We start from the raw sequence: 24671 nt of genomic DNA on the forward strand, positions 1-24671 counted from the left end.
CTGGGCTAACATCCATTGCCAATCCTCCTCCTTTTTTTCCCCCCAAAGCCCCAGTAGATAGTTGTATGTCATAGCTGCACATCCTTCTAGTTGCTGTATGTGGGACGTGGCCTCAGCATGGCTGGAGAAGCAGTGCATCGGTGCGCGCCCGGGGTCTGAGCCTGGGCCGCCAGCAGTGGAGCACGCACACTTAACTGCTAAGCCACGGGTCGGGCCCTCAACTTTTCTTCTTTTTGTAAGCATTTAAGTGACAAATTTCCCATTTAAGTACTGTTTTATGTATTATTATTATTATTATTCATTTCCAGATATTTTTCATTTCTTTTACTATTTAGTCTCTCCTATGACTTTTTTAGGAGCATATTTTGAAATTTCCAATCGTATGATGTATTTAAACTTATCCGTTTGTTATTGATTTCTGACTTAATTGCATTGTAGTGGTAGAAAGCCTGAGTTTGATTTTCTGTTTGTTGAGACTTGCTTTATGGCCTAGTACTTGGTCACTTTTTATAAATGTCCTGTAAGTAATTGAAAAGAGTGTGTCTTCTCCATTTCTTGGTTGCCAAGTTCTACGTATTTTCATTAGATCAAACTTGCTGATTGTGTGATCCAGATCTTCCCACCATTAGGGATATTTTGTCAGCCTGTTGCAACATTTCGTGTGAAGGATGTGTCACTTCTTTGTGCTTTCCTTTTCCTTGTCTGTAAAATGGGAACACAGAACAGGGTTGGTACAAAGTTTAATTGAGTCAACGTGTACAAGGTACTCACAGCCATTTATGGCCGTGGCCAGTGCTCCCTACGTTCACTAGCATGATGATAACGGTGGAAGATTTGCCATTTTCTGCCAATTTTGCTCCTCCATGGTGAAGTTATTTTATGAAAAAATAAAGTTTAGAATTGTAACATCTTCGTGTGATGTAACTTTTCTTCAGCATGTGGTGGTCTTCCTTCTGCCATCATGCTCTATGCCACGAGGTCTATTTTACCTGCTGTTCACCAGCTTTTTCTTTGGGTTAGCGTTTGCCTGGCAAATCTATCCCATACCTTTTGGTCTGCATGTTTCTTTGTCCTCATATTTAGATGTGTCTCTCGTAAATGGCATATGGCTAGATTTCTTTTTAATCCAGCCTGAGAGTCTTTATCTTTCACCTGGAGAGTTTGGATCCATGGGTGCCGTCTTATTTGTGTTTTCTATTCGTCTCTCTTTTTCTGTGTCTCCTTCCTCTTACCCTGACACTCTTTGTTTCTTGTCTTCCTGGATTTTGAAATTTTTTTGTTTTGTTTTACTTTCCTCATTCCATTTTTCCCCTCTACTCCTTTGGAGATTATGTCTTCTATTTCTGTGTTTGTGTTGGATGGCCTAGACATTTTAACATCTGTATTCAACGTAAACTACAAAGTAAATAGGGATCTTTACTGATGTCCTCCCTAACAACACTTAACCAAAACCAGCTCACTTTGACTATTGCAGTTTATTTTTGAATATTTTTGGTTCAACTACACAAAGTGGGCTTTAGTAATTTTATACAGTTCTGTAAGTAATTTTCTATTTTCTTTGTTTACAGTTTCTTTTGTATCTGGGATCTTATTCCTTCTTCCCAAAGGACGTCCTTTAGAAGTTCCTTTAGCAGAGATTTATTACAGTAAAACCTCAGTTTTTGTTTGGTTGGAATTGTCTTTACTTCACTCTCATTCTTGAAAGATGATTTCTCCATGTATGCAATCCTGGGGTGATTGTATTGCACCTGGAGGATCTACCCACCATCTCCTAGCTCTCGTCTGTGGTTGAGAAGTCATAGTGGGTGAGAAGCCAGTATAATTGTTAATCCTTTGAAGATAACTGCCTTTTCTTCTTGGTAACTGTTAAAATCTATTTTTTTTGGTCATTGTTCTTCTGAAATTTCACTATAATGCGTCTAGGTGTGAATTTCTTTTTTATCTTCCTTTTGATTCATTGAGCTTATTGACTCCATATTGGAATTTTCCAACACCTGCCTATCCCTCTTTCTGTTATTTCTTCTGGAACTCTGATTATAAAGTAGAAGGTAAACTTCTCTATATCCTCTATGCCTATTAACTTTTATTTATATTTCCCATCTTTTTCTCTCTCTCTCTCTCTGCTTTGTTTCATGTAATTCCTTCAGATATAACTTTCATTTCACTAATTCTCTCTTAAGCTATGTCTAATCTGTGGTTTAACACATCTGTTAAGTTTCTAATTTCTGTTGTTACGTTTTCATTTCTAGAAGTTCTTTTTAGTTCTTTTAAAAATCTATAGTCATTTTGTTGTTTTCTTGTCACTTTGTTGCACTTTTGTACCATATTTTACTTCTTTAAACATATTAAACACACAGAGAATGATTTTATATTCTCTATTTGATTAATTTCAGTATCTACATTCTTTGTGGGCCTGATTCTTCAGTTTGTTGTTTCTGCTGACTTGTTTATGGTGACTTGTTTCCTCATGTATTTTTGTGATACAAACATTTCTGCTATAATAACATAAATGCATTGCTGAAAAACTTTATGTTCTGCAAAAATATTGCTAAAAATAACAAACAAGGCTTATGGGAAAAGTAGCCATAGAAACAGATGACTCAATACTTAGTGAACTCTCTAACCAGAGCACCAGCAAAACAACAGTCCTAATAAAACTACCAACATTTGCGTTGAGCACCACAGCCTTTGTCCTTCAAAGTGTAGGTCCTTCAGAGATGTAGGTCCTTGAGAGCATTCACTTCTGAGAGAGACTACTTTCATCAAAGTGAAAAATCTGATCCGGGATGTAGCTTTCTGCATTTATCCATTGTTTTAACACAGGGGGAAATATCTTCCCTAGTTTTTGCCTTCATATTCCCAGCTTTACCAGACAGCCCAACAGAATGGAGATGGTAGCCGTTCTTGAAGCCACTAAGCCAACCACTAGTTGTAGTTCTGTACATTTTTAGCCTTTTTCTTAAGATCTGCACGACATTGCTCTGGCTTGCTATTATGAGAAAGCCTACCCGTTATTGCTTCCAAACATTAATGTACTGTGAAAAATTGCAGATAGACTAGCAAGGCTTCCATGTTATACCAACATCATTGCCCTACATTTCAGTTGTTTAAGAAGGTGTAAGTCACAGCAGACAAACATGTGAGGGACAGAACAGACTGTGTGATTATGAATGTGCATTCTGGACTTTTATCTATGGCCTAGATTTAAAGTGGTTTCTTCAGGAAGCTAACATTACCTGGGGTCACTCCCAAGCCAGGAATGCATCAATCTAAATGTCCAACTTGGGATTTGAGATCCACCCAGGCTGTGTGAGTTCTGGCCCTTTGTGATCCAGAAATTTCCAGGATCACTTTTTTCTTTGTTTTCCTCACTCAGATCAGATCCAAGGTAGTGAAGTTATCAAAAGTACAATTGCTGGATCCAGTGGCAGCTCGAGGACTTTTGATAGACATTGTCAAATTGCATTGCTCTCCCCAACTATTTTAGTATTTCCAAGGATGTATTGTTTTTTGTTATACTGAGAGCATCATTTTGTTATTTTTGTGGAAGTACTACTTACCTCCTCCCCAAGGATATGATAAATTTCCCGGTTTTGGCATCATCACAAACATTGAAACTGATAGAGCAATGTCTAAACATTGGGATTTTTAAGTTATTTTGCTTACAAGTGTGACTTGAAGCACTGTAATTCCCCAAAACAAACAGCGGTTTGACTATTATATCAATTTTTTCCTTTATCGCCTGTGAGGCTTCTTGTCAGTATCAAGCTGAAAGGGTGTAGTGTTTCAGTTCTTATCATTATTTAATGTAATTTGCCATTTTGACTCCGGACAGTCTTTGAATCTAATATAAATGCCGTTTCCCCTCGTTTCCGCAAACGATTAAATTATCCAGTTGTATTAGAAATAACTCACCCCCTTTTTCCAGCAGTCAGCCCACAACACTTGGAAGGATATGCCTGTGTTCACAAAGACACTGTAACTGCTCTAGCTATAAGTAGGATGGCCTTTTCTAAGTTGCTTGATGATACAGTTGATGTGAACTGTATGTGCATGGAGTTTCTAAACTATTTAGGATCTGAGTATGAGCCTGATTTTCTTCTTCCCTTTTTGAAAAGTTAAATGTCCCACATAGTGATTGGAACCACACTTTTTATAAGCACCGCGTTCAAATCGCCTGAATCTGCCCACGTCCAGTGTGGGGAATCCATAGACTTTTGCTTTGTGTTCGGTGTCAGTATGTGGCCAGATGTTTAGTAATTTGCTTGCAAGAGGATATGTGTTATCCTGGAGGCGCCTAGTTCAACTAAAAGTAAATTTATGTGTGTAAAGTAGATGTAAGAAAAAACTGGTGGTGTTATCTCTGGGCAAGTGAACATACTTGGATGTTGTGCGATGCCACGTTCCTTAGAAGAATGATGAGGAAAGGAAATAAGCTCAATGGAATGGTTTTTATTGGTGATGAAAATTCAAGAACTATGCAGTCTCTTTTCCTTTGCCAAGGTGCAGCTGGCAGAGAGTTTTGAATTTGAAGACTTAAAACTTAGAGTTCTAGTGATTTGGAATTAGTTGAGCTGGGTTTGTGAAACAACTAATATATGTTAGAATAGGTCATGTTGTGGCTCGTGACCCATGTGCTTAAGTCGAAGATAAAACCAGACTCTTTTTTTTCTCACTTTTAATGAGGTGGAAAAGATAGTCCTTACTATCTATTTTGTAATATTGAGAAGTCAAAGGACTGCAAGGGAACAGGGAAAAATCAAACCATATATGTCTTACTCAAATATAGGATTCTCTTGGGAAAAAAAAAAATTAAACCATGGAGGAGGGCCGGCCCCGTGGGGAGCAGTTGGTGGCCCGGGTTTGGATCCCGGGCGTGCACGGATGCACCGCTTGTCAGGCCATGCTGTGGTGGCGTCTCATATAAAGTGGAGGAAGATGGGCACAGATGTTAGCCCAGGGTCAGTCTTCCTCAGCAAAAAGAAGAGGATTGGCATGGATGTTAGCTCAGGGCTGATCTTCCTCATAAAAAAAAAAAAAAAAAGAAGAATTCTTCTAAACCATGGAGGATAAGGCAAAAGTATTCTTTGCCATCCCACCCAGGCATATCCTTCTAGACCTTTTAAAATTGTTTTTATTGAGATATGATTTACGTACAGTAAAGTGGTCACATCTTAAGTAGGCAGCTCAATGAGTTTTTACATATGTATGAAATCACATGCCAGCACCCAAGAGAGGGGACATTTCTAGGACCCCAGCAGGCTCTCTTGAACCCTCCCCTCACCCTGAACGTAAGTATTACTCTGACCTCTATCATATATTACTTTAGCCTGTTTCTGTACTTCATACAAATTATATAATGCATATTCTTCTGTCTAGCTTCTCTAACTCAATGTTATGTTTGTGAGATTCGTATTTTTGTTGCTTATGTTGGTAGTTTGTGTTGTGCATTTTTAATTGCCGTGTGATATTCCATTGTATGGATATACCACAATTTGTTTATCCACTCTCATGTTGGTGGACATTTGGATTGTTTCCATATTGAGGCTAAATTAAGAATAAAGCTACTCTGAACATAGTTATGCATGTTGTTGGCAGACACGGTCTCTTGTTTTTCTTGGGTATATAGCTGGGAGTGGAATCCTGGTTTGCTGGCAAAGAGCTTGACAGAGTGGTTGTACCAGCTGACAATCCCGTCAGCAGTTGCTTGTCATCCTCACCAGCAATTGGTATTATCAGTCTTTATTTTAGCCTTTTTGATGAGTGCGCAGTGGAATCTTGTAGTGGTTTTAATTTGCATTTGTATTTCCTTGATGCAAAATGATGTTGAGCATCGTTTTGTATGCCATTATCTGCCAGTTGAATAACCTCTTCTGTGAAGTGCCCAAATCTTTTGCTCATTTCAAAAATAGATTTTCTTCTTTTTGGCACATAGGTGTTCTTTATACATTCTGGATATGAGTGTGTATATATGTGTTTGTGTGTGTATATACATATATGCATAAGTATGTGTGTATATAATTATAGAATATGTTTTTGTGTCTGGCTTCTTTTGATGAATACAAGTTAATCAATTTTAATAAAGTCCAATTTACCAATTTTTTTTTAAGGTTAGGACTTTTCATTTTCTGTTGAAAATATCTTCACTTACCCCAATAAAGCCTTTTGGTATACCTTTAATTGATATATGGGTGATTTTTTATTTTAAAGTTTTCATCATTGCTGTTAAAATATTGTTATGCAATGGAAAAAGCCTAGATAGCCAGAATATTATCCTTTCCAGTTCACATGTTTTTAAGGATCATGCTTAGAAGTACAGAGAGCCTGGCTCTCCACGGCCCCATGTCTTGGAAGCCCAGCGCCATCAGAATGGACAGGGCACCAAGGGACCGTTGTTCATTGTCACCTTGAGCAATTAAACTCTTCATGTAGTCTCAATTTTTTTTTTTGCAGTTTTGGGGTATAGTATGTAGAGAAATGGGCAACAGATTACTTTTCAATGGAGTCAAGATTTCAAGCTTTATGTATGTATATTTTTTTGTTTTTTTGTTGTTTGTTTTGAGGAAGGTTAGGCCTGAGCTAACATCTGTTGCCAATCCTCCTCTTGTTGCTGGGGAAGATTGGCCCTGGGCTAACATCCGTGCCCATCTTCCTCTACTGTATATGGGATGCTGTCACAGCATGGCGTGATAAATGGTGTGTAGGTGCGAGCCCGGAATCCGAGCCTGCAAACCCCCGGGTCCCCGAAGCAGAGCATGTGGACTTAACCACTATGCCACCAGGCCTGCCCTCAAGCTTTATACAGTTTGGAGATTACTTTTGAAGAATCAGAATTCTAAGTAACCATTAATTTATTTTATAAAAATATTTCTAGTAATTTTTTTCTTGCTGTTTGCTTCTGCTTGATACAGCTTTTTATGCAACTAAATTCTGAATTTCTCTATTTCTATTTTCACATAGCCCCCAAAATGAGTTATCCCAACCTTTTTTTTTAATTTAAGGGAATTCTAATGGAATCATGATTTCATGGTCTTATTCTCATTATTCAAAAACATTTAACTTGTTGACGGAATTCCTAAGTTGTGAAGTCTTCACATTCATTCATTCATTCATTCATTCCCTCCCCCGTTATTCATTGACTGTGTGCTGGCAAGATGTGGGGTGGCACAGATACTAACATGTCTTCCCACAGTCGTTGACTTTAAAGAACTTGCCTTTAATTTTCTTCCTAATATTTAGTTCACTGTATTGTGAGTTTTCCCATTTGCCTCCTCAACAGCTCTTGAATGACATTTTGTTGACCAAGACTTTAAAGTCAGGTTTCATCTGTCACTCTGCTTTGGAATAACAACGTGCTAGACAAACTTGGATGAGAAGCAGCACCTAATGTCTGCATTCTGATGGAGCTGCAGTGGGTTAGTGTGGTGTTGGGATGAAAAAGGAAAAGGTTATCAAAATGAGTGGAATGTGAACTAATATTTCCGAACAGAGAGAACAGTGTTTTCTAAATGCATGCATTAAACTGAGTTCATCCATGTCAGGCAATGAATAATTCCCTTTCTCTAATTCGCCTTTGCCTTGTGACTGTTGCCTCTTACATAATTTCTAAATGCAAAATAGGATATTGTTTAACAGAAGCTGCAGTTAGTGGTTATGAGTAGCTGCAGAAATTGTTAGCGGGTTCAGGTTATGTTTTTGAAACTCCCGCATCAATTTCTCCTTTTCTTATAGGTCTGGTTTCATTTAACTTGTATGATTCTTTCACTGCTGGAGTCTTAATTTTATGGGCAGTTGTTTGCCGTGAAACAGTTAACCTGGCTTCTTCATTCAAATTCGTTGCCATTCTGGGTGTAGACTAACCAGAAGACTTCTCTGTACAATGCAAGAGGCTTCCTTATTTGGCTTACGCATGAGTTTTATTATATAATCTGATTTGAGGAAATGTTTTAAAAGCTAAATTAAATTAAAATCCTGACTGTAGGCACTTAGAACAGTGTATCAATTTCTTAGGGAGTTTGCATTCCATTTTTGTGTGATGTTATGGCTTCTAAAAATATTTGGCTTTGCACATCCTGAGCTTTTAAATTCTACGTAGATCTCCCTATTACGAAGTAGAATAGGAAATTCTGAATCATTTATGAATTAAGGTAGAATTCTAAGTATGTGATAAAACTTCATGCTTCTAATTACAATAAAATATACATGTGTTGTGTATATATTACATAATAGAATATTTTGAAGAGAAAATAAAATTATAGTAAAGAACCTATGCCAATTTTAAGCAAGAATGAAGGAATTTACTCTGAATGATTTTCGGTTTGATAATTATCTCGATAAAATAAATGAAATTTAGTAGTTTGGGAAGTTTTCTTCACTGGAAATCAGTGTTGCTGGCTCTATGAAGCGCAGACAGGGTAGGGTTGGTTCTGTTCTAACTGAAGCCAGCTGAGTAGCAGAGTGTTAAACTTTTTTACCATTTGGGGAAACAGTCTCTAGCAAGATGACTACTTAAGTTATTGTACGTATAAGGAATTGTACTATTAAATTTTTTCTCTGCCCTTGCCGTAGCTACAAGGTTGACATCTTTATTGAACATGTTAATATCTTGAGTGCTTTCCCCGAATTTGTTTCATATGAAATGTCTGACTGGTTTTCTGAAGGAATTCTTCACTGTAACAATTTAGAAAACAAAATCTTTTTTGAAAAGAGGAAGTGGTTAGTATGAATGCAGGAAATAAATTTTGCAACTGTAGCTTGATCTTTCAGTTTAAAATGTTTTTTATTTATTACAAGAGAAAAATAGAATTAAAAAGAAATAATAATAAAAGACGGATATTGTTGCTGTAACTATTCTTTTATAAATGGATCAATGTTCAAATCAAAGATTCTAGAAAAGACACTTTTCTTATTCTCTAGTTTGTGTCTGTCCTGTAAGCAGGCATATCTGTAGGGTTTATATTTTGCTTATTTTGCCTCCCAGTGTACCTTTATTAAGTGAACATTCTGAATGGTTTCAGTTGTTTTGATTCTTAATATTAGTCCTGAGTAATAATGGATATGTTTTCATCTTTTGATGCTTCACATGGGAAACGGAATTTAATGGAAATTTTCTCCAATTATTAGATGTGGAATAAATGTATTTTGAGCTATGTCATAAATGAGTATTAGTAGGATGAGATTTTTTTTTCTCAAGGCTGTGACACTCGATATTAGTTTTACCATTAAAAATAAATTTGTGGGCTGGCCCCGTGGCTTAGCGGTTAAGTGCACGTGCTCCGCTACTGGCGGCCCCAATTCGGATCCTGGGCACACACCGGCTCACCGCTTCTCCAGCCATGCTGAGGCCGCGTCCCACATACAGCAACTAGAAGGATGTGAAACTATGACGTACAACTATTACTGGGGCTTTGGGGAAAAAAAAAAAGGAGGAAGATTGGCAATAGATGTTAGCTCAGAGCCGGTCTTCCTCAGCAAAAAGAGGAGGATTAGCATGGATGTTAGTTCAGGGCTGATTTTCCTCACAAAAAAATAAATAAATTTGTTATAGGAATGTTGAGACACAAAATTATTTACCATGGCTAAAAGTTTCACAGAAAAGTACTCTTAAAGTTGTATTCAGCTCCAAGTTTCAGTTCATTTGCTGGCAATGACTACTGTTTATTGTTAACCTAATTTTCACTTATTTGTTTTTAAAGTTAGTGGTTTTTACGCTAAGAATGGGGTTTGGTTAGATAAATATCTAAAAAGAAACAGGAAAGTCAACATGTCAAAATCTCAGAGTATCAGAAATGTTGGGGATGGATGTGCTACCAAGAGTGAATTTTATATAAAGACTAACTACTTTTAAAAGCCTCTTCAATGAAATATTTCCAGTATGCAGTATTGCATTAAAATCTTGACACAAGACTCTGTCGTAGCTTTGCTTCAGTATTCCTAAGAGCATTATCATTAACCAACCTATAAGTTCACGTGAAAAGTAGCAATAGAGCAAAGTAACATGATAGGTCATTCTCATACGCTAGATCTGAAGATAAAAGTGAATTAAATAAAATATAATATGAATGCAAATATTCATATGAATATTTTATAAAAAATAATATGAACACGAAATATAATACAAATATAAAATAAAAATGCATTAAATTAAATAAATAAAAATAATATTTACTTATTTATATTTATGTTGTGTGTGTATGTGTGTGTGTAGCTTCAAACACTTGGCACTTACCATGTGCCCCTCACTGTTCTAAAGGCTTTCATATGGAAACTCTTTTAATAAAATATTTTAATTTTCGCTGATAGTGAATGGTCTGGCTTGGCCAAGAGCTGGTTCTTAATCTTGATACTACATAGAAGTGGGTTAGGAGCTTGTTTCTGCCACTCATGAATGTTATGGTATGAGGCAATTCACTTACTCTCTGAGCCTGTTTGCTATTCTATAAAATAAGGCTAATATACACCTCAAGGGCTGGTTGTGAGGTTTCTGTGGTCTGTGATGTATGTAAAGTAGTGGCCTATTTTTGGACTACAGTTAATTGGTCGACACTATTATTGTCATTTGTATTTTGCCTATCTATGTCCTTTTCCTTGTATTGCTTCTGGTTCCTCCCTCCTCACTTCTTCCCCCTTCAACCTACTGTGGATCATTTGAGTATATTCTGAACATTCTAGGCATCTAGGCATCCCACAAGAATATTTATTGAATAAATAGTGCATAGCATCAACAGGATTACAATAGATACTTTTCATGAAGACCCCAGTTAGCAAATAATGATGAGATGGAGAGACAAGGAAAACTTGAGTCAATTGGATAAAAAGATAGAGTATCATCTGTTATATGCCAAACCGCGTGACGAAGATAATCAGAGCAATAGCAGTTAAAAATGATTGAGGTACATCGTATATGAAATCACTTGGTCCTATGGCAAGCAAATACTAGGAGCTCAGAAGTTGTTCATGGCTTCTGTGTCTGAAAAAGCTCTGTGTGGATTATAGATTGTTGGGAGAGGCTTGAAGGAGGAATTGGGACTTGAATATGAAGCACGGGTAGAAATTGACAAGACGGAGCAGAGAGAGAGCAGCTGAGGTAGAGAGAACTTCATGCAGGGCACTGAGGGAGACATGTTGCTGATGTTGACCTGCCTGACAGAACAGGGGACTGAGTGGGATCCAGATGAAGACGTAAGATGAGAACAGATTATGAAGGATATTGAAAGCAAAATGGTGGAATGAAATGTGACCCTGATGAAATGCTATTGAACCTACTTCTCAAAAGACTTACACTGGATAAGTGTTTTATATTTTCTAAAAGGGTTTTATTCCTCTCTATAAATCTTTTCTGCCTTTATAGATAAAAAGGGTAAGGCTATAAAATGCTAACTTACCATTAGCCTAAAGTGGCCCTGATGGATATGGTACAGCTAAGACTAAAGCACGTTTCCACGCCTCAAGTTCAGTGTACTTGCCAGTGTACCATATGACTTGACCACTGGATTATTTTAAATGAGCTCTTTCCTGTTACCCTGCTCTTGCCTACAGAACTAGGCAGGTAATAATGGGTTGGGGTAAGATGATAAAAAGCAAGTGACATGTGGCCTCAGTGTTAGGAACCTAGTAAGGAGAGCTGGGGACTGTACTGCACTAGTAACACTCAGAAGCACAGAGACCATCTAAAGGGCAGCCATCTATTCACCATTCGTCCACACAGCTGTAGCCATGTGATAATGCAGACCAAGTGTTGTTACTTATTGCATGTTATTTCTTTCTGGGTTAAATTTCCTCCTTCCTAGATAATAGATTGTTTTAATTTTTTTTCCATGAGGGTCTGTGAGTAGTAACTTCTCTTTCTGTGTCTGAAATGTCTGTATTTTGTCCTCACTCTAATGTGATAGTTTAGCTAGGTATAGAATTCTAACCTGACAATTCTTTTCTCTGAACATTTTGAAAATATCATTCCATAATCTTCCATCATTGATGGTTCCTCTTTGGGAAGTTGGCTGTCTCCTTAATTGCATTCCTTTGTAGATACTTGACTTTCCTCCCTAGTTGTTAAGACCTTGTCTTTGCCTTTGGTGTTCTGTGGCATCACTGTGATGTTTCAAAGTACAGACTTTTTGTTTCTTAATTTACTCTGCTTGGGGTTCCTTGGGGATTTGTTCCTTTTGTAAATGTAGGAAAACTCTCAGGCGTTAACTCTTCAGATATTACCTTTCATTCTCTCAAATCGTAGGTTCTGGAACTCATATTGGATGTTTGTGAAACTTCTCATTCTATTCCCCATGCCTCTTAACTTCTTTTTCATTCATTCCATTTCTTTATCTCTATGTATTACATTTCAGCTACTTCATGAATTCTCTTCAGTTATTCTGTAATTTAACTCATCTATTAAGTTCTAAATTTCAATGACTGCATTTTTTATTTCTAGAAGTTCCATTTGGTTCTTTTTCAGATATGCTTGATCTTTATTTATATGTCTTATTATTTCTTTGTGATTTCTAGTGCTTCTTTTATTTCTTTAATCATTTTGAATGTTATTCTTTTGTATTTTCTTTCAAATTGCACTTTTAGCTCAAGTTCTTATGGTGGTAATTTTTCTCTCTCTTGTGTCAGCCTAATGGTGGTTTATTTCCTTGTGCATTTATGATGATTATTGTCTTTTTTGTATGAACACATGTTCAGCAGGGATGGTTTTTTCTCCGAGAATCTCATAAAAGCAAGATTGTGGGAGTATTCCCTCCCCCCGCCCCACAGTTTTATATTTGTTTCTACTAGACAGCCTGGGACTAATTTGTATGTTAATTACTTGAGTTGTGGATTCTTGTACCATCTGTGTAGTATACACAAGTTTAAGGTTTTGTTTCTCAGAGGACACTCTTCCTCCACTCCACCGCATAGCCTGAGACCTAAACAAGCTTCCTTGCTGTCTTCTCTGATCACTAGAGGAGTTTTGCCAGGTGTCGCCCAGCTTAAAGAAAAGCAGAGCAAATGAACACTGAGGTTAAAAAAGAGGAAGGGCCTGTGATCTTACATCTTGACCTCATTGATAGAATACACTGAATAACACATGTAAAACTTCTAGTATTAAACATTACTGATTAAACATCCATTGTGACTTGGGTACTAAGGGTGAACAGCTGCTAACCTACCACCAAACACCTCAGATTTCTTCAGAACTGAAAGTGCGGTATTTTATTTCTTTCCTTGGGGTATGTCATGGGACTAATTTTTTTTTTGCTCTTCTAAGGAACATATCTTTTCTAGAACTATATTTGCAAAGTGCTTTCAGTATTTTTGTTCTTCACCATAACTTCACAGCAGCAAAGAATGGTGATCTTATGGGCATTCACTTTCTGGAATCCAGGCTGTTATCTTCAGCTGTACGTTTATGAAACCTTGTGAGTGTCATATTCTGGGGCAAGGTTATTTATTAAGGGAAGAAGTGGAAGAGAAAGAGATAATTCATTTCAGACCTACCAACACTGAAAACTCAAGTCTTCTTGCCAATGACAATGCATTAGAAGCCAGGGAAGAGAGGAGGCCAAGTCTTAGAGACCTCTGAGCTCATATCAAAATTGTTTTCACCAGCCTACCTTGAAGTTGTGCCAACATAAAGATGAACCATATCAGCATTGGCCTCTCTTTTAGCAGAAATTGTCACTCACCTTGAGTAAATAGATATTTCAAATTCTACTTTTCAAATAAGGCAACCAAGTTATAGGAAGACAGAGACCTTTTCTTAAAACTGTTTAGCAAGTGAATGGCCTATGGGTGATTGAGATGCTGCTGGCATTTGCTGTACTTCCATATTCTCTCCTTCTCCTTCAGTGACCATGCACCAAAGTAACCAACAATGCTGGGGCTAGAAGTTGTAAGACTGTTTAAAAAAAAAAAAAAAAAAATCAGGAAATTGCTGGAATATTTCAAGCATATTTCTTTGGTTAACTTATTTTGAAGTTTTTCTCTGTTTTGTATTTTAGCTGCCCTTATAATTTATCAAAGACAGACTCATTGTTTTGGCAAGTCCCTGGCCTGAAAGTCTCCAACAAAAACTCACAGCACTCTTTCTGAATAGGAATTTTTAAATGCATTCTTAGTCTTGAACTTGAAAGTGTATTCTTGATGCAACAGTTTGCAGGGAAATTTAAACAATGGCATTTATCATACAACAACATTGCTCCAGACAGAGAGCTTTTTCATCTCTTCCTCTGTTAGTATCCCTCCTACTACATTATCTTTTTAGAGCTTTTTTTCCTTTGTGGACCTCAAAGGCAAGCCATACCTCTTCAAGCTTTCTCTGTTTCTGGAGTTCAGCATTAGAATTTATCTCTTTTACTAATCTTTTTGGCAAAATAAGATATTCCTTAATCAGTCTTTCAGAAGTGATCATTATTAATGTTTTATTTTTAATATAATGAGATTATGCTGTAGATACTGTTTTTGGAAACTTAAAAATTTAAATGTATATAGTTTCTACTTTCCCTTATCATTAAGTATTCTTTCACATTATTTTTTTTTACAGGTTACACATTAGTCCATCAAGGGTATGACATATATTTAACCAAGCACATAGTGGGCATTTGTTTCATATTATTAGCTATTATAAACAATACCATGATGGATATCTTTTATGAACATTTAAAATTATTTCATTAGAAGAAATACCCAGAAGTAGAATTGCTGGGTCAAAAACTAGGGTAAAATCAGGTTTACTTCTAAACATTGACAAATCGTAGAGAAATTCAGTATACCAATTAGAATTTTCAGATTCTCAACAGGTTGCTGTTTTTCTGATCTCAGAAATACCTGGAAGACAGGTCATAAAATTCAGTGGCCCCTACCTCCCTTGCGTACTGTGACAGTGTGTGTGCTTCTTCTCATTAACCTGGCCGCACCCAAAAGGCTGGGTTCTCCAGTGGTTGGAGCTCCTTGGTGACTCTGAGACTCACCAAGTTTGCCAGCTGTGGATTGGGGATCATTCTAATGTGGTGGTGTCAGTTAGCAGTGTCGTTGCAGCTGTTCTTCTGGAACTTTCCAGTGAATTACCCCAGGCAATTCACTGGAATTGAGGGAGGCTGTACCTCCCTCAGTGTTTTCTCAGACCCTCCCCCCCCTCAATTAAGAACTCTGGGTTGGCACTCTTTTTTTTTTTTTGTAACTTTATTTATTTATTTATCTTTTCCCCCAAAGCCCCAGTAGATCGTTGTATGTCATAGCTGCACATCCCTCTAGTTGCTGCATGTGGGACGTGGCCTCAGCATGGCTGGAGAAGCGGTGTGTCGGGGCGCGCCTGGGATCCGAACCCCGGGCCGCCAGCAGCGGAGCGCGTACACTTAACCGCTAAGCCACGGGGCCGGCCCTGGGTTGCCACTCTTTAATGGTGATTATCAGAGGGTGGCACATGCAGGGACTTCTACTTTCTAAACCATACTATTCTGTAAATCTGAATTATTTACAGCAAGCAAATTTTTGTAATCGGGTGTACAAAGAACTAAAGATGGAAAGAGGCCAGATAACGCAGGTTGTTAAACTCAGAAGTTTAATTTTATCCGCAATATTAAGCCAGCAGCTCGGGTAGTTTGAAGAGGGATGAATCAAGAGCCAAGTGCCCTGCTGGGCTCTTGCTGGGCCTCCAGCCCAGGCCCCACACCCTTCTAGCCCGGTTCCGGAGATGGCAGTCAGGCTGATCTGCCCCCTGAGTGGACCTGCCGCAGGTCGCCGGCTACTGAATAATAATTACTGTGGTTCAGAATAGTAAATTCAGAATAAAATCTCGACTTTCCCTCCAGCATAAAATACAGTTGATCTCTTGTCGTGATGAAATACAATATTGAAAGTACAGCTGCTCCCGAGAACATTTACTGTTGTTTGAGCTACTAGCAATAACCGTAAAATATTCCTCATCGCTCTCCCCAGAATTTTGGTAATAAAGGATGGGCCTTTTAATTTGTTATATTACAAGCTTTTAGCAAAGAGAGGAAGTGACCTTGCAAAAGCTCTGACCTGCTGCAATGAATGGTTTTCCATTTAAGGAACAACAGTGGAGAAAATCCTGCGAGTTCTGAGGTCAGGTTCAAAAAATTAATAAATCTCATTATGTATTTACAGTAACTATATAAGTAGAACCAGTCTGTATTTGCACATTTTGTTAGAAGATCAAAGCCGTAAGCAACTCTGATAAAAGGTGTGAGGGTATAACGTTGTCAGCAAATCTACCATGTTCCCCGTGTGAAATGAACAAGTTTCTTAGTTCACCTTGCAGTCTCTGCTTATGATAATTGAGACTCAGCCAGCAGTGTTATTTTCTCCTTAATATTTGAAAGACTAAAGTAATATTGAATTAAACAGGAAGTAGCTACACATTTGGGGCATGCTAATAATCTAAATTTAACCAAAAGGATTCCAGTCTTTTTGTCTTTAAACCCATTAGGATTTAGAAGCATTGGGCTGCAGTTCAGTTTCTAAAATATTGTCTTCTTTATTTAGAAACTGCAACTCTGACCTTTTAGGCAATACAGCTTTACTTACATGGAATGTCGAAATGAACTATGTTAAGAATGACCAAGCGGTGAAGTCATACTTAAACAGTACATACTTGGGCCTATTTGGATTTATTTGGGGAGATTCCCAAGGGTTTGTCAAAGACATTCTCAAGTTTAAATTCAGTCTTTCTGATTGACAATGAAAGTGGTCTAGATCTTATTCAAAGATGCCTGTGACTTACAGCCTCAGGCAATTGTGGTCATTCTGGATTTTTTGAGAATATTATCTCTAAATTCTGTGACTCTGACTCATTAAAAAAAGAACAACCCGATCTTCTGAACTTCTCTCTGTCCTACAGTAATGTTGCTATAAGACGCAGTGTCTTTTATTCTTAGAATGGGGAATTTAATTAAAAGCAGTAGCTTATGGTCTGGCTCAGAATGGAAATACTGTACCTCTTTAAGATAATAGTTGCTATTTTTAGACTGACTTAAAAAGAAATGAGAAATAGTGATACTTATAATCTTCATTCAGCCTTAGACATTAGAAGATACACACTCTAAAATATCTAGTTAACTTAAACTGGTTACTCCAGGTGAGTTTTTAAAAACATATTTGTAATAATGAGTAACTGGCTCAACACTAGTTTTAGAGAAAGACTCTTTAAATTCCGTTGTAAAATAAACATAACAACTTGCTAAACAAAATAGATTTTCTATAGTAAAGCTTGGTCAGAACCATGGCACATTCCTGGGCCCAGGATTCAAAACTGGGTATTAATTCAAAGCAGCTGGATGCTGACCTTGAGAATAAAACAGTCCTGTCTTCCTGCTGTGGCCTTGCAGAATTGGATGTACGATGATATTTTGCTGCTTTTAAGTGTTTCTCTACCCTTTTAGTGGGTGCATGAGAGTGAGGGGGACTATAGAAATACATAGGCTTTCTTGTGTCCAAGCTTTGACATTCAAAAAAACATCCCAGGGAGATGATGCTTATTTCCGTAACAGGTAGACTCATTCCCTCTAATGTATGTTTGTGTGGTTTGTTTTCTTCTGCTCAGCTGACTTTCTGCTGGATTCTATACATCTTATTCCTTATTTCATCTTTTTCCATAGTTCACAGCTAGCGGTCCCTACTTATTGTCTCAGGATTCCTCAGATAAACAGAGTAAAGCCCATCAGGACACTTTTATGAGTTAACATGCTTGCGAGAGCAATTACATAGCGAAAGCGAAGACATCATGGGAGATTCTGGGGAGCTAAGAGGAAGAGGATTACAGCTGTTTCCAACCAAATGGAGCTAGGGTACCAGCAGGGCTCGCCTCCAGTTCTCATGGGTAGAATGTTCCATGGTTGGTATGATGGATTTATTGTCAGGAAGCTTTTATCTGCTCATGTGATGTGTGTGTGTATACATACATATATAATAATGACATTCTAATCTCTGTTTCAAAACTTAGGCTATTTAAAGAATTCACCAAGATGGAATCATTTCTCCCAAATAAATAAGAGAACTCCCCATCTTGTTACTTGTTACTCTTGTTTACAAAAGAGATGAAGAAACCACACCCCTTGGATTTTTGTGAGACTTTTTCTGAGGAAGGTTTGTGAATGAATAGAGAATTTTGTAGAAATTTGAGGTCTACCTGGGAATTTCCTTGGGTTTTTCCTTCATGTTCATAAAGTGATAAATGATAAAAGTCCAGGTAACTGAAAGAGTTAAAAGGATTTTTGTGTTGGGCGCATCAGGGGAACAGATGGAATGTACGTGGGTGGGAAAGTTATTATTTAAACAGAGGAGGGCTCCTGCCTATTGGAAGCGCATGGGTTTTTGAGGGTAGTTGGGAATTGAATGTTTTGGGGACTGGGTTAATGTATTTACTAGTGGACACAGGAGAAGCAGAGGCCAAAGCATATGGTCAGGAAGGGAGTTGACAGGCCACCAACAAAGAGGAAGAATGTGGCAGCTGGAATAACCGCGGGGAGATGAGAAGTGGATAAAATGGTTTTGAGATACCTAAAGGCCTTAAGAAGCTAAAAAGCCTCAGGTAATAAGGAAATTAGTTTGGAAATATTGATATTGTCACCTTCATTTGGGAAGTGTTGATGCGTGAATAGGGAAAAAAATAAAGGAAGCTCCTCTGGGTACCACATCAGGCTTTCACCAACTCGCAGATGAGTCAAATGCGTGGAGGAAGTGAAAGACAGGTTGACCTTCAAGTCACAGAGGCAGGAAACCCATAAAGAACATCGAGATGCTCAAAACCCGATAGTAGATGTACCGGTGATTGGACAGAAAGTGAGACAAACTTCTCCAGCATTTCTTCTCGTGTTTACATTTGAATGTTACTATGTTCTCTCTTAAAACTCAGTAAACTTATTAGGCTCAGTAAAACAAAACAAAAAACAAACAAAAAGTTGCCTTGGTTATGTTGGAACACGGCCCTTTTCCTGTTGTGTTTTTGGCTCCGTGTGGTGAGTTTGCCACGTCACCTATAGGCCAAGCCATCTCTTCACCTGGCAGGGGGCAGTTCTTACCCTGCGTGGACCTCAGATTGTGTTAGATTCATGAGATAATATTTATCAAGGCACCTCAAACGTGCCGGATGACTCTAAGGAGGTGTTAACCAGCATGACAATCTCTCATATTTGTGGATGATTTGAGAGTTTACAGACGTGCTTGTTTGAGCCTTAAAATCGATTCTGCAACTTGTCAACAATTGCCCCTTTCTTGTAGGTGTGTGATTAACCGAAATATGAATTAGAAGAGAGAAACAAATTTGTGAATTTTATTATTATTTAGGAGAAAAGCAATGCAGTAAAACACAAAGTGGCACACCAAAAATATAAAAAGCACAAAGAGGGCGCCATGCTTACTGCTTCTTTAAAGTATATACTAAAAATAAGAGTAGTGGAGAGTTTTAGAAAAGTCCATTTAGATCAGTGGTTCATATGCCTTTTTAGTTCATGAACTGCATTGAGAATTGGATTAAAAAATTTATGGATTCCTCCATCCCCTCCTCAAAAAAAAAAAAAAAATGAGCAGAGGTTGCCATGAGGGCCAGCCAGGTAACATAAATATGTGAACTAGGCCAAGTACAGACAATAAAGAATGATGGCACTTGTGTTAAACTAAAAGTAGTACCAACAGAAGACAGTAGAGAATGGTGGGGTTTGTGACAAATTAGGATGCACATCTTTACCTCAAGTAAATTCAAATTCTAAACAATTTTTTAAAAATAGCACCTGCTAAATACAACACATTTTGGGTAAATTGACCCCCCAGTCCCTCCAGTTTGCTGTTCTAGGCTTTTCTTTATCATGTGTAAACTGGGGTATTCTCATTTTTTGCCCTAAGGCACGGCAACAGGCTCAAATGCGTCACCAAATGGCAGAGGACAGCAAAGCAGATTACTCGTCATTTCTTCAGAAATTCAACCACGAGCAGCATGAATATTACCACACTCACCTTCCCAACATCTTTCAGGTAAGTGATCCAGATCTCTCAGATTTTCTATGTGCTTTGCTTAGAAACACGTTGCTTCTAAATCATGATTGCTGGGCTTATATTCCAAGTGTTTGTATAATTCTAAATATCCACTAACTCAAATCATTTTTTAAAGCTTCTAGATGAAGCATTGACTAGCAATAAGATGAAATGCAGTATTAATCTCAAAGTTAATCAGTAGCCTTTGCAAACTTCCTTGGCTTGCTCCCCCAGTCATTTTCTGCCCGTCTTAGAAGTGTAGTTCTTAGATTAATGCTCTTCTTGCTAAAAGGACCATTTTGGTTACACCTTAACTTTAGGAGTCAAAGCAGCATTCATACAGTTGTAGGATTCAGACAGATGACAGTTCTTTCCTTTGAATCGTTTTGCTTTTGGCTACTTTAGCTTGTCAAAAATGGTATGAGAAAAGATATTTGTATTCTCCCACTTTGGGAATCTTTTACAACTTCAAGTCCAGTTGTAGAAAAAAATAATAAATATTTGCTTCTTAGTATCTACACACACAGCAAACAAGAACCTCCAACTTGTAGAGGGAAGGTTCACTAGTCACATCTCAGCCTGTGTTGGTGAGACAGTTAACCGGATACTATGCTTTTGGTAAAGGGTAAAGTAGTGGGTCAAAGATGGAGGAAATGTTTGAAACATATCACCAAATGGTGTTCAAGAAACTCCTTGAGTTTGGAGTTCTTACTGAAATTGGAATGGAGTTGTGTAAAGTATACATTTGGACAATCTAACAATTCAGAAAATATGGGTACAGCTGGCTCATGTAGAGGCACAATCAAGCTACAGTTCCTCTAACTCAAACCCTATTGATAGGCCTATACAACTCCTAGAGAATTGATTAGAGGTAACAGTGCTACCAGAAGACAACTTCCTTAAATAACGGTGGACCAAATTAATTTTATACAAAATCTAATATTGCAGAAAATACAAGAGATGGAGGAGAGGAGGATAGTGAGAGTTGGAGAGTCAATGAAGACATACGCCGAGGTTGATCGGCAGGTGATCCCAATCATTGGGAAATGCTTGGATGAGATAGTAAAGGCGGCCAACTCAATTGATCAGAAAAATGTAAGTATTGCAGTTTGGACTTAATTTACAACTTAGTGTTTGTGGTTCCGTTGTTTCTCCTCCCCCTTCCATGGTGACCTCATTTAATCATCTCGTGATAGATAATTGCTTCCCATGGTCACAAGTACTTTTCAACAGTAACAACACCATTTGAGAGTTTTTTATTAAGCCTTCCGTGTTTTGAGTTTAGCTCTCAAATTCCTTTTGCAGAAAACACATATAAGTGGTAAGCTGTCTGAGACATTGCAGAATTAAATTGAAGTGTTTTCTTATAAGTTGGCTGAGTAACCTTTCAAATTGGGAGCTGATTCTTGAGGGCATTTTTGACATTTTGGGCCAGATAATTCTTTATTGGAGAGGCCTGTCCTGAGCACTGTAGGATGTTTAGCAGCATCCCACTAGATGCCAGTAGCACCCCTCCCCCAGTTGTGACAATCAAAAGTATCTTGAGACATTGCCCAGTGTCACCGGCAGGGAAAAATCCTCTCTGATTGAGAGCACTGCTTTAGAGCCAGTGTTATCCATTTGGATTCCTTTCCTAGAAGTCTATTTCCCTCAACAAAAATATCAACTAGAACACCAGAATAGGCTTTTACAAACCTTTATTAATTTCCAAACCAGATTTTTAACATAAAAGGTATGCCATAAGTATTCTGTGTCATAGGAGCATCTTAAAATATGAGTCCAGGGAAGGGATTGAAGCTGTCTTTTTCTTGTGAATAGATCTTAGCATGCAGAAAGATTCTCCATTGCTCTAAGAACATTTGATGTGTATTAACATTTAAAGCCATGTGTGTAGAAAGCTTTTGTTGGTCCAGTGTGCACAAATACTTTCAAATGTGTTAAATGGTAAGTATTTGTAGGAGGGATAGTTCTAAGGTAGCGGTGTGGGTTTTTTTGTTTTGTTTTGATTTTAGGTCTCCTTGATCTTTATTAATACCTATTTGCCTAGCGCCTCCTTCTTCAGTGATTTTAGCTACCTTTTTGGGGAAAAATTATTGATGCTTCTGAATTATTGGTGCTTCCCCCCAAAACTACATTATGCCAACGTTTTCAGAAGTGATCAAACCGTCCTTTTTCTGAATTGAAAATTTCATTAGTTGATGTTTTCTTTATCTCTTTTACGCATCTCAAAAGAGAGACAGGCCTCTGGCTGAAATTGTTTCTTGGTTTAGAGATGTATGACTGGTCATACATCCATGCAGTCAAGTTTCTCCATGTTATGAGTACCCGTCCCATTTTCTTATCACCATTGATTTGTCAGTTCTGTACATCTCTGCATCTTGAGTTTGGTCAAAGTCTTTTGGTGGTTATAAATGCCTGGCTCAAACAAGAAAATCAAGAAATAGTCTCAGTGACTATCTGATCACCCTATTTAAAATTTTAGTCACCAGTAAATTACTGTGTGGGGTGTCTCTTAAAGGGAAATGGTAATAGTGGGGTTTATAAGGTAAACCTTCAAAAGTGAGGTTACCTCTATGGGCGTCTTGACTTTTCTTTTAGCTTCATTGACTTCTGGCATTGATTAAAACCTGAAACAAGGCTGATTTTAATTTCTTGTATTAGATGCTTAGAAATTTCTTTTTTCATGAAATTTTACAATTTCACAAGATTATGTCTGAATGATGGTTTCTCTTTATCAGTTTTATCTGGGAAATAGTGAGCCCGCTAGATTTATAGGATATTTCTCCCATTCTGGAAGCCTTGTTTCCATTATATCACTGATAATTCTTGTTCACCTATGACATTTATGATGCTAAATCCAAGGGACTATTCTAAGTCAGTTCATCGTTGACCGAAACGTCATTACATGGCTCATGACTATATATCAAATGATCATGTTTTCACTAGAATAAATCAGTGTAGTCACCAGCACACTTAGAAGTGTGAACAGAATCTGCTGGTAGAGGTTTGGCTTCATATGACAAGAACAATAGTGTCTTAAACAAGGCGATTTATTTTTCCTCTCATGTAAAAGATATCCACAGGCAGAGGGTCCAGCCGTGGCATGGGCGGATGGTCCATAAGTCCTCATGGACCCAGGCTCCTCCCCATTCACAGCTTTTGATGATGTGACATTCAAACTCAATATGGCTTCTGGAGCTCCAGCCATCATATCCAAATTCCAGAGAGCAGAATATAGAGAATGGCCCATGCCACCCCTTTAAAGAGGCTTCCTAAAATTGCACACTGTACTTTTGTGTACCTCTCAGAGATCTCAGAGGTCAAAACGTACTCAGGTGGCCACCTCCTGCTGTACAGAAGGCTGGAGAGTGAAGCCTTTTAGCTGGGTGGCAATGGGCCCAACTTAAAATCAGGGTTCCTGATACTAAGAAGGAAGGGTGATTGGCTGTTGGAAGACAATTGGCAGTCTATGGCACACCTACACATTATGTATTAGCTGAAATAGCTACAGCAAATTAAAATGTGGGCTCATTAAGAAGTTGAGATCTATCCAAATTGGCTTCTCTAATAGTTTATTTTAATCAGATGATCACTGAGTTAGAATGTTATTATATAACACTTTATATATACTATGTATATAATACTTTATCTGTAGATCTATCTATCTGAGACACTGTGGTTGTAATTTCCTTACACATTTGTCTCTACTACCTGACCCTGAGAAGACGGTGAACCCAAAGATCCCAGCAGAGTGTACACCATAGACTAGGCATTCAGTTCATTGATTCATTCAGCAAACGCTATTGCACACCATTGTCGCTGGGCACTGTCTAGGTACTAGGGATCCAGTAGAGGAAAAGCAGAAGAGAGCTTACATTCTAGTGGAGGACTGTGAACACATATATGCACAAAGAAAAATTATACAATAAATCAGTGTCTTTGAACCACAATGAACCAAGGAAATTGGAGAGATTGTCTACTCTCTGCTTTGACTTTGTGTATGCTACATTGTTATAAGAACTTCTCATGAGAACTAGAATTTTTGTATTTCCATATTTTTCAGGAGAATTGCATAATAATGGTCCAATTTTTCTGCTTTTAGCAAAGTCATTCTTAATTAATATTTGTTTCTCCAAATGTCAAAAAATGGCTATTGAAAGTATCTTCAAATCTCAACTAGACATATAGCTTTACAAATTATACTTATTCTTTCTAGTGATAAAAATATTACTAGACACAATCTATTATTAATCGATATAACTTCTTTAGGATATCATCTGTATGAGGTCGTCATAATTCATTGTGTAAAAAGTGTTTGTATGTATTTGAACGTATTTGTGTGTGATTGGGTGTAATTTCAGGATTCACAGCTGGTAATAGAAGCTTATAAGTCAGGGTTTGAGCCTCCCGGAGACGTGGAATTTGAGGATTACACTCAGCCAATGAAGCGCACTGTCTCTGATAACAGCCTTTCGAATTCCAGAGGAGAAGGCAAACCAGAGCTCAAATTTGGTGGCAAATCCAAAGGAAAGTTATGGCCGTTCATCAAAAAAAATAAGGTACTGATGGTTGGACCCAGTGTGAAATGAATTTTTATAAAGTGTGGAGATTTTTGACTTTATCTTTTAGTCTTAAAAAACCTAAGATTTTAAACCTGAATGCAAAGAAAAGCTAGTATGAGATTTTATTTGAAAACAGTATTTCTC

The 24671-nt window shown here is 37.7% G+C and overlaps 1 protein-coding gene across 16 annotated transcripts in view; it reads left to right on the forward strand.

The window, feature by feature from the left end:
• FNBP1 (formin binding protein 1) overlaps positions 1-24671 on the forward strand; it is a 127115-nt gene that overhangs the window by 74594 nt on the left and 27850 nt on the right. For all 16 annotated transcript variants that reach the window (XM_087418926.1, XM_087418929.1, XM_087418925.1 and 13 more), the window contains exons 7-9: positions 19837-19965; positions 20914-21060; positions 24327-24524. In XM_087418926.1, the coding sequence (XP_087275052.1) occupies positions 19837-19965; positions 20914-21060; positions 24327-24524 (474 nt within the window). The remainder of the gene's footprint in view (positions 1-19836; positions 19966-20913; positions 21061-24326; positions 24525-24671) is intronic.

Source organism: Ceratotherium simum, chromosome 29 (assembly GCF_057802395.1).
Source record: "Ceratotherium simum simum isolate JZ-2026a chromosome 29, ASM5780239v1, whole genome shotgun sequence".
Taxonomy (NCBI): Eukaryota; Metazoa; Chordata; class Mammalia; order Perissodactyla; family Rhinocerotidae; genus Ceratotherium; species Ceratotherium simum.